Source organism: Nerophis lumbriciformis, linkage group LG05 (assembly GCF_033978685.3).
Source record: "Nerophis lumbriciformis linkage group LG05, RoL_Nlum_v2.1, whole genome shotgun sequence".
NCBI classification, from domain to species: Eukaryota; Metazoa; Chordata; class Actinopteri; order Syngnathiformes; family Syngnathidae; genus Nerophis; species Nerophis lumbriciformis.
In genome coordinates, this window is record NC_084552.2 from 20,862,304 (window position 1) to 20,873,396 (window position 11,093).

The 11,093-nt window shown below is 39.5% G+C and overlaps 1 protein-coding gene across 1 annotated transcript; it reads right to left on the bottom strand.

Annotated features, from left to right (window-relative positions):
- Positions 1 to 601: 601 nt before the first annotated feature.
- ankrd46b (ankyrin repeat domain 46b) lies at positions 602 to 10,488 on the bottom strand. The gene is made up of 4 exons (XM_061961125.1): positions 10,368 to 10,488; positions 6,737 to 7,079; positions 6,498 to 6,656; positions 602 to 1,251 (listed from the first exon to the last, which is right to left on the bottom strand). Exons 2-4 carry the CDS (start codon positions 7,045 to 7,047, stop codon positions 1,035 to 1,037), a joined length of 687 nt encoding a protein of 228 aa, XP_061817109.1. The 5' UTR covers positions 7,048 to 7,079; positions 10,368 to 10,488; the 3' UTR covers positions 602 to 1,034.
- Positions 10,489 to 11,093: the final 605 nt, after the last annotated feature.

Consider the following 11,093-nt stretch of genomic DNA (forward strand, 5'->3'; position numbering starts at 1 on the left):
AAAAATAAACGGGAGCAAACAAATCATAGCCTGGCACAGTCAAAAACTGTTGCGCCTCCACTCAGCAACACCTGAGCAAGATCCCAGCCCCTCCCTAAGTAGACTGGCACTTGGCCTTAAGCCAACCCCTTTAGTGACGTCATGACTTTGACGGATAGAAAGAGTAAATGGCTCTAACACTGTTGAAGATGGTTAAGTTAAAAAAAAAAAAAGTCCTATACAAGTATAAGTTACACTCACTTTTCTCATTTTTTACATTTAGGGGCAATGAGGGTGCCAAAGAACAATGCGTTTGAAGCAGATGACTTAAAACTGCAGATTTTGCGTTTCATTTGTTCGAGGGGAGGAGCCACAGCCACGCGTTACCACAGCTATATGCGCTTTACTGCGTACCTCTTGCTTGGCATGCGTTTGCTTGCCCAACAGAGTTGTTATTGCGACACCCAGTGGACACATTTAGATCAGCAGTTTCTTTCTTTAAACAATTTCAGCTCAATTTTATACTTAGCAAACTCATCTCGCGGGCCATATAAAACCTGTATGTTTGACGCCCCTGCTCTAGTACAAATCGTGCAGCGGTGTTGTTAAGCAATCTTAGCAGTTATAATCAGGCATTTATTTTATTTAATCATGTCAGTCAACACAGCTGTACATTGTACACATTACAAATAAAAGTACCATTACCTCAACTATACTGCAAAGCGGCATGCTTGCGGGAAATGTCTTAATAATGAACACAAAAAACACAAAGTATGTGCAGGAGATTCAGCTTCCTGCAATGTATAATGCTGCTTTACACCACATGGTTGATGACGATCAATAATAAGACGAGGGGAGAGCAAAAGAAAGGTACAAAACATAGCAAAGTACAGCAAAAAGGAATGGAAAAAAGCGTAAATGGAGTTCATTTTAGAAGGTAGTAATGGTGACATGAGACACATACCAACAGGGCACGCTGGGCGGGTGGTAACCCCTTTAGAATACAACACTGATGTACTGCTCAGAATACAGCCAGTAGAATTTTAGATGTTCACTCAGTGAACCAGCTCGAGCTGGCTGGTGGAGAATGGCAGCACCCCGCTCACATAGTAGGCAATGCCCAGGGAAAGGAGGGCGATGACCACCAGCAGCAGGAGAACCCTCCAGAAGCCCAGGTCCTCCACAAACTCCTGCCATGTGGTCCGGAAGCTGGACAGCACGCCTTCGCTGTTTTGCAGGTTGGGGTTGAGTAAGGAGTGGCTCTCCATGGCACTGTAAACACGCCCAGGCATTTATTATTATGTTGTCACCAAAAAGTACCACAAGGTATGCTACATATACAAACACCAATACATTTTAACACAACTGGTACAACAAACAACACATGTATGTACAAAACCCCAAACCAGTGAAGTTGGCACGTCGTGTAAATGTAAGTAAACCGCAAAGACAAGATACTTAACGTTCAAACTGGAAAATTTTGTTATTCGGAATTTGATGCCAGCAACATGTTTCAAAAAAGCTGGCACAAGTGGCACAAAAGACTGAGAAAGTTGAGGAAAGCCATTTATCAACAACACCCAGAAACTGCGCCGGCTTTGCTGGGCCGAGCTCACCTAAGATGGACTGGTACAAAGTGGAAAAGTGTTCTGTGGTCTGACGAGTCCACATTACAAATTGTTTTTGAAAACTGTGAACGTTGTGTCTTCCGGAACAAAGAAGAAAAGAACCATCCGGATTGTTATAGGCGCCAATTTCAAAAGCCAGCATCTGTGATGGTATGGGGGTGTATTCGTGTCCAAGGCATGGGTAACTTACACCTCTGTGAAGGCGCCATTAATGATGAAAAGTACATACAGGTTTTGGAGCAACATATGTTGCCATCCAAGCAACGTTATCATGGACGCCCCTGCTTATTTCAACAAGACAATGCCAAGACACGTGTTACAACAGCGTGGCTTCTTAGTAAAAGAGTGCGGGTACTAGACTGGCCTGCCTGTAGTCCAGACCTGTCTCCCATTGAAAATGTGTGGCGCATTATGAAGCCTAAAATACCTCAACAAAGACCCCCGGACTGTTGGAACAACTTAAGCTGTACATCAAGCAAGAATGGGAAAGAATTCCACCTGAGAAGCTTAAAAAATGTGTCTCCTCAGTACTGAGTGTTGTTAAAAGGAAAGGCCATGTAACACAGTAGTGAACATGCCCTTTCCCAACTACTTTGGCACGTGTTGCAGCCATGAAATTCTAAGTTAATTATTATTTGCAAAAAAAAAATAAAGTTTATAAGTTTGAACAACAAATATCTTGTTTTTGTAGTTCATTCAATTGAATATGGGTTGAAAAAGATTTGCAAATCATTGTATTCCGTTTATATTTACATCTAACACAATTTCCCAACTCATATGGAAACAGGGTTTGTACATTCCTAAATTGAATGTATATCGATCTGTGCTCAGCTAGTTTGCCTTCCAAGAAATGGTATCGATCCAAGATCGTTTTAAAAGGGAGATGATGGATTTTATCGATACTAGAAAATGGAAAACATTGGATTTATTTGAAGTTTAGCACTTTTAATAATAAAGATGTTTAATGTCTATTCCCGCTTCTAACTTGTCATCAAAAACGAAAATGGCGAGAAAGGTCATAACTAACACAAATGCCACAAGACAATAGTGTAATATCTGTGTTGTGTACCAGTGTGCCTTTAAGAGGTGGTTCTGTTGTGTGTGACGGATGCGATAGCGACAGACTAGTGAATGGAGTCCCGCGAGAGCTTGGATGTATTGTATTTGTTTTTTTGAAGGACAATGTGCAATTACATTAAGAAGATGGCAGCACCAGATTTAGCAGCATGCACGTCTGTGTGTTGAGTATTAAACGTGAGTTGAGGCGAACAGCAACTCTTGTATACAAATGTTTTGACTCACTGAATTTGTTACCGCTTGTTAAAAAAGCGTCTGAAAGTGTATGTCCAACTGTGTTTCTCCTTCTACACTACCCGACCGATCGGAAGCGAGAGCAAGACGACCAGTCTGCCCCGGTCGTCCTGCTTGGGCGCCCCGCCGGTTCGGTGTTTAGGTGCCCTCTAAATCAGTGGTTCTTAACCTGGGTGTTGGAGCCAAATTTCCTTATTTGTTTATGTTGTTTTTATTTTATTTTCTCTAATTGATTGTTGGGTTTAGCATGTTGTATTTCCTTTTTTGGCAGATTGCTCCGCCCACTTCCTGTTAAGAACCAGGAAGTGTCGACAGGGAGGGGACTGTTGCTATGGTGGGGTTACCATGGCAGCCTCCTTAAATTGGGTTCAGGTGTGAGCATAGGCAGGGCGATTGGAGGACAAACAGTTTTCGACCGTGTCGTGACGTGTCGTGTCGTATCATATTGTGTTGTGTCATGTGGTGACAATGCTGTTATAATGTGCCATTCAAGGTTAGCATACTTGGTTATATAACTTACATTTGATTTAATTTAGATAGCTTGTAATAAACGGATTGTCATATCCAAACACATTTCTACAGTACTGGACATTCTATCATTTACACGCGTCAAACTGGTCAACTCAGTCGCCCTCGGTACCAGCCCAAAGGTAAGGGCTGTACACTGGGTTCGATCGAACCCTAGGGGTTCGGTGAGTCGGGCTCAGGGGTTCGGCGGAGATCAAAACACACCCGACTCATCGTTTGAATAAAAACTTCTCCCTATCGCCGTATTACGGATACGGCAACAGCAGAAGTCACACTGATTTGCAGGTGTGTAATTTGTTGGGAGTTTATGCACTGTATAAACCTAACCCTCTAACCCTGGCCCTAACCCCTTTACCCTAACCAAATAACTCTAAATTAAGTCTTTGTTCCTTAGAATATGTTCCCCTAGTGTCCAAAAAACTCTAAATTAAGTCTTTGTTACTTAGAATATGTTCCCCATACTAAAGTATTACCAAAAACATACAACTGTGTCTTGAATTTGAAAAAAAAAACATTTTATTTTTCACTAAAGAAGGGTTCGGTGAATGCACATATGAAACTGGTGGGGTTAGGTACATCCAACAAGGTTAAGAACTAGGGATGTCCGATAATGGCTTTTTGCCGATATCCGATATTCCGATATTGTCCAACTATTTAATTACCGATTCCGATATCAACCGATACTGATGTATATAGTCGTGGATTAACACATTATTATGCCTAATTTGGACAACCAGGTATGGTGAAGATAAGGTCCTTTTTTTAAATATTAATAAAATAAAATAAGATAAATCAATTAAAAACATTTTCTTGAATAAAAAAAAAGTACCGCATTTTTCGGAGTACAAGTCGCACCGGAGTATAAGTCGCACCTGCCGAAAATGCATAATAAAGAAGGAAAAAAACATATATAAGTCGCACTGGAGCCCGGCCAAACTATGAAAAAAACTGCGACTTATAGTTCGAAAAATACGGTAAAACAATATAAAAACAGTTACCGTATTTTTCGGAGTATAAGTCGCACCAGAGTATAAGTCGCACCTGCCGAAAATGCATAATAAAGAAGGAAAAAAACATATATAAGTCGCACTGGAGCCCGGCCAAACTATGAAAAAAAACTGCGACTTATAGTCTGAAAAATACGGTACATAGAAACTAGTAATTAATGAAAATGAGTCAAATTAACTGTTAAAGGTTAGTACTATTAGTGGACCAGCAGCACGCACAACCATGTGTGCTTACGGACTGTATCCCTTGCAGACTGTATTGATATATATTGATATATAATGTAGGAACCAGAATATTAATAACAGAAAGAAACAACCCTTTTGTGTGAATGAGTGTGAATGGGGGAGGGAGGTTTTTGGGTTGGTGCACTAATTATAAGTGTATCTTTTGTTTTTTATGTTGATTTTTTTTTAAAATATACAAAAAAAACGATACTGATAATAAAAAAAACCGATACCGATAATTTCCGATATTACATTTTAAAGCATTTATCGGCCGAAATTATCCGACATCTCTATTAAGAACCACTGTTCTAAATGCAAAAAAGTGTTTCCATCATGTTCTTGCGAAAAACTGCAAAATCAACGTCTGTAAAACCACCTCATGAGAGCGCAAAAATGTTTCTGCGATATTTGACAGGTTTTGCGAAATATGGGAGTTTCCATTACCATTTTTTATAGTGATATTTAGGTTTTGCACTTTTCTAAGGGTAATGGTAACGCAGCTAATAAAAAATCCGCCAAATAACTTTAAACCACAAAAGACACAACGGAAATGACAGCGCAACCCACGGCTTCCGGAACACAAGAAATCATTTGATGTGAAAGAAAGCAATAGAAGAGATGGATGAAGGACGTTATGGAAATTAGGAAGAGAGGGCCAACACCATCATCAGGGATACATGTCCTGGGACGCTGTCTGTCATCGGCAACGCCGGGTCAGCGAACTTTATGTAGCAGGTAAATCAACTGTTAAAATGTTGGTTACTGTACTTTTATTGAAAATTGCTTGAATGTTTAAAATGAGAGCAGGAAGTGTTTCCTCCTGTTAATTCAACCTGATTGATTGAGACTTTTATTAGTAGATTGCACAGTACAGTACATACTCCGTACAATTGACCACTAAATGGTAACACCCGAATAAGTTTTTCAACTTGTTTAAGTCGGGGTCCACGTTAATCAATTCAAGGTAAAAACTAAGTTGTTGTCGCCTAAAGTGTTGGTTGCACTTTATTCAAATAAGATGTGATTGCATTGGCCATTAATTGTTGTTTACTTGCTTGTTTGTATCCATAATTCATTTATACATAATTACATTACAAGAAATAATAAGAATAAAGTAAACTTCACCTGCAGTGTCCAGTATGCTCTATTTATTTCACAGTCACACTGCTTGATTGTGTTTTTCTTTTTAAGTTACTGAATCTATTTAAACTCACTGAATCATTTCGGATGATATCGTTGAAAAAAAAAAAGAAGGCCCGTGAGTCGGATCATCAACCACAAATATCGAATCCAATTGTTGTTAAAACTAATTGTTACACCCCTATAATAAAACATCACTTACTGTATAATGCCTGCTGTCACTGGGATGCCATCTATTAGGATGTTCATATATTTCCGTTTGGATAAAGACTAACTGACATCCCTCGCAAAGAAAAAAGGGGTTGGAACCAAGCATTTTTCCCCGCCATCTACGGGTCTAAATTGGATGCCAAAGTTGACCAACTTGTTGGAATATATCCTCATCCTTCTACTATCCAGGTGAGAGACATTATTCATGATCGACAATAAACTTTCACGAGCCTTGAGGCGAGAAAACAGCCCACCAGCCGATGATGTCAACATAGCCACACAAGCTTGTTAGCTCTCTGCGATCACGTCGCCGCTTTAAATAGTTTGTCTGCGTTATAATAACAATATTACTAATACTTAGTTATTATTCAGGTCACTGTTGGCGGTTTTTGGTGCTTTTAGCCCTTGGTTCGCACTGCTCCTGTGTGTGCAGGGCCAGACCGCACGGGACGACCACCGTTAGACCTACCTCTCACTGTCGGCCATCTGCATGGTTTCCAGTTTTGAGTGGGTTCCTCGGTTGAAGCCTTTAACCTCCTGCTCCTCCAGTCCCTCCAGCAGACGAATGGCATCCTTGTTGACGCCTCGTCTTTTTGCCAGCACCAGGGGAGTCGAGCCATTGTGGTTACTACGACAACCGGCAGCATTAACTCTTAGGCCCACAACAGAACACTGTTGCTTCTACGAAACACTTTGCAGATAACTTACCAAATATCAATCTTCAGCCCGTTTGAGACCAGAAACTGTATCGTATCCACGTGCCCGCACAGATGTAAAGCGGTGTTGCCTTGGTAATCTGTCGCCAACAAATCGGCGCCAAACTTATGCAGGAGGCGACAGATGTCTACGTTTCCCCTTGCAGCCGCGAGGTGCAGGCCTGTGCGTCCCCGGTTGTCCCGGATGTTGGGGTCGCATCCTGTCTCCAGGAGCCTCTTGGCGAAGGGCAGGTCTCCGTCGATGCAGGACTGCAGCAGAGGCACATTAGTCTGCGACGAGTCGTTGATGAAGACATAGGACATGTCCGAGTGGGTGTCAGAAAATTCCAGCGTACCTGCAGTGAGGATGAAGAAGTGAAGCTAGGTGTCTGTCTTTAAAAGCATCAATTGTTCCAAAGATGTATCTAAACACTGAGTGGTACACACGTGTCCTGTTGGACAAAAAAACATGTACTGTATCATAGGAAATTGTATCCGTTTTTACAAGTGATGCCCTCCCATTTTCCTTAAGTAGAGAGTCTGCTGGGAAACATTGCAGGGTTCATAAAGGAAACAATCCACTCATGGTGGTGTTTTCAATTTGATGTGCCAGAAAAAAGAGATGACATTTTGCAGCAGATAATATGGATGAACTTTTATATTGTAATAGATGGAAAGCCTTTCTTTTGGAAAAATATGTTTGAAGGAGGAATCATTTCTGTGAATGACATTATCAATGAGAATGGTAAGATTATGAAGTATGATGAATTTAGAACTATGTATGGCGATGCTTGTTCAAGCTTTTCATTTAATCAACTAACTGGAGTAATTGGGAAAACATGGAAACAAATTATGAATTATGGAACTACTGAATTATTAGTTTGTAAACCTCCAATACGAAATACTAGTTGGCAAAAAAAAAAACTAAAATAAATAGGAAAATATATAATTTTTATTTAATAAAGAAAATTCTGAAGGCTGCCCCATATAACACACATGGAAAATGGGAGGACTTTTTTGATTGCCCGTTGCCGTGGGATACAATATTCAAATTAATCTACAAAACTACTATCGACGTGCAAAATCGTTATTTTCAAATTAAAGTCATTTATAACTTCTTACCCACGGAAAAAATGTTAAAACTATGAAATATGACAGAGTCAGATGATTGCCGTTTTTGTTGTCAGGAGACTGAATCCACCCTGCAAATTTGTTTTGGTATTGTCATATTGTGTCTTCGTTTTGGGTGTAAGTTGAAAAAAATGTGTTTAAGGATTGGTTTGTTTATGAAGCTTTAGGAGAGTTCATTGACAGTCAGGATTTAGTCAATGTAATTATAGTACTCGGTAAAAGGCTTATTTTTTAGGCCAAAATATTCACTTAGTATTACTTTCTTTAAAACATTTATTCAGCATTTTTTAACTTTAGAAAGTTATATGGTTGAAACTGATAATGATGCCAAAAAACATAGAAAATAGATGGGAAGTTCTCAAATGCTTGTTTTGAAAATGTAATTTTGTTCATATATTATATGCAATCTGTTGTTGTGTTCCCTAATTTGAGTGTACATAAATGAAAGTGTGTGTTGCTGAGCCCGACCTGGACATAATCTGGACTGGACCTGTTTTAATCTAATTTCATTGACAACCTGGTTGTCTGGTGAAGATAATGTCCTTTATTTAAACATTAACATTTTCTAGAACAAAAAATAAATTAAAATAAAATAAAAACAGTCACATAGAAATTTGTAATGAATGAAAATGAGTAAAATTAAGTGTTAAAGGTTAGTACTATTAGTTGACCAGCAGCACACACAATCCTGTGTGCTTCACAAACTGTATCCCTTGCAGAGGGTTCGTACACCTTTTCCATGGCCAAATTCAAGCACTTTTTTAAGGACTTTCAAGATCAATTTTCCAGTTTTTCCAGTACCCTTCAAAAGGCGAAAACCAGTGTGAATCAATCCATAGCCTTGTTGTTTGAGGTCACCAAATGCTGTCTGTAGGAAAAATACAGAACATCTGCTAAAACCTAAGCCTAACATTGAACCAGCAGTTGTCATTAACTGAATGGGGTATAGAAAATGAAGCAGTGTTTCTGTAGACACCAATGTCATTGGTGTTTGCAAACATGTCTCCATTTGTTATTTTTCAAATTTCTTGTTATTTTTCTTACTTACAGCACTCAATGACATCGAACAGCACGGATTGATTCACACCGTATTTGTGCTTGTAAACCGCATAATGTGATATAAATACAGGGAGGGAAGGGTACCATTTTTTTAATTTCTTAATTATAATGTTAAGAACTTCCCTTAACTAAAAATGTATTTGTTATCATGGTCACAGTTATAAAGCTAGATATGCTTAATGAAAAGTTTCTTAGTCGGCCACTCTCAGTGTAAACTGTATCGCTGTTGATGAAGTATGCGTTGCATTCACGTGTGTGTGCGTACAGAAGCCGCTCATATCTTGTGACTGGTACCGGCACGAAATTAGAAGGGATGAAAAGCGGACGTGACGACAGCTCGTAGAGGACGTTAAAAGCAGTGCCTGTAAGGCACGCCCCCAAGACTGTGGCATACGAGATATAATGACTGATGAACACCTTCGTTCGATAATGAAGGTTGCCTCAGCTCAAAGCCTGAGCCCCGACATTAATGAACTAGCATCCAAGAAAAGATTGCATTCACTTGTGTATGCGTGCCCGGGCCGCACATATTATATGACTGAGCCAGCATTCATTGGACTGGACGAAAAGGGGACGTGACGATTTTCGGGAGGGGCACTGAAATATGGGAGTCTCCCGGGAGATTTGGCAAGTATGAGAATTAGCGGTGAATGAGGTGATACCGCGGCACTGCCGCTGTATATAATCGGCGGGCCAGCTCTACTGTTAATTTGATATCGCCTCAAGGGCCAAGTGAAATTACACAGCTGGCCAGAGTTTGACACCCAAGCTGTGAGGTGGTTAATTTGTTGTGAGTTCATGCACTGTGTTGGTTTTGTTCTTTGAACAAGGTGATGTTCATGCATGGTTCATTTTGTGCACCAGTAAAAAACATAACTTTTTCTTGAATTTGAAAAAAATAAAGTTTTCACTAAAGGAGGGTTCGGTGAATGCGCATATGAAACTGGTGGGGTTCGGTACCTTCAACGAGGTTAAGAACCACTGGTTTAAAGTCATATCCAACACTTGCGAGAATAACTTTTTACCGTCAGAGTTTCATTTTTTAATTTTCGGATTTTTTCAATGAAAAAAAATGTGCCTTGGCTCAAAAAAGGTTGACAAACACTGCACTAGTCACCTGACAAAACCATTTTTGTCCTCAATAGTTCTGTATGCATGTTTGTATTAGACTGATTACAGTCTGCGATTGTTTGCGTCCGCATAAGAAAAAGGCGGAACATGATTACACAAGAATAATATGTTATAATATTCCACGATATAACACTAAGTTATATAGTCTTTAATACTACCAGCACAGTAAAATGAAGCTATAGTCAATAAGGTAATGCTAGCTAGCTAGCTCTTGTCACGCACACGCTCAACCTGGCATAAATGAAGCGTAAATAGCAAAATAATCCCGCAGGACACTACGCTGTGGACTAAAACTCAAGTTTGTCGAAGGTTGTGCTTCTCACCTGTTAAAATGTTCCAAAGCAGGTGCGAAAATATTTGTCGCTGTCCTAGAGCTAATGCTAACTGTAGTGTTGTGATGGCAGGTTTCTATTGGTAACTGATAGTGATTACCGCCCCCTGGCGGCACGGGGTGGCGTTGCAAAAATAAACGTCAATCTGCACTATTTTGTTAGAAGGGAGAAATTCCTCTCATTGAAATTCATCTCTTGACAATATTAGAAACGATTGGGAAGCAGAATTTGGCAAAAGTTTTGGATGACAACTACGAAAGTACACGTCATTCATGAACGGTGTTACAAAAAAGATCAGTTAGAATTAGGGCTGTGAATCTTTGGGTGTCCCACGATTCGATTCAATATCGATTCTTGGGGTCACGATTCGATTCAAAATCGATTTTTTTTTTTTCAATTCAACACGATTCTCGATTCAAAAATCATTTTTTCCCGATTCAAAACAATTCTCTATTCATTCAATACATAGGATTTCAGCAGGATCTATCCCAGTCTGCTGACAGGCAAGCAGAGTAGTAGATTTTTGTAAAAAGCTTTTATAATTGTAAAGGACAATGTTTTATCAACTGATTGCAATAATGTAAATTTGTTTTAACTATTAAATGAACCAAAAATATGACTTATTTTATCTTTGTGGAAAATATTGGACACAGTGTGTTGTCAAGCTTATGAGATGCGATGCAAGTGTAAGCCACTGTGACACTATTGTTCTTTTTA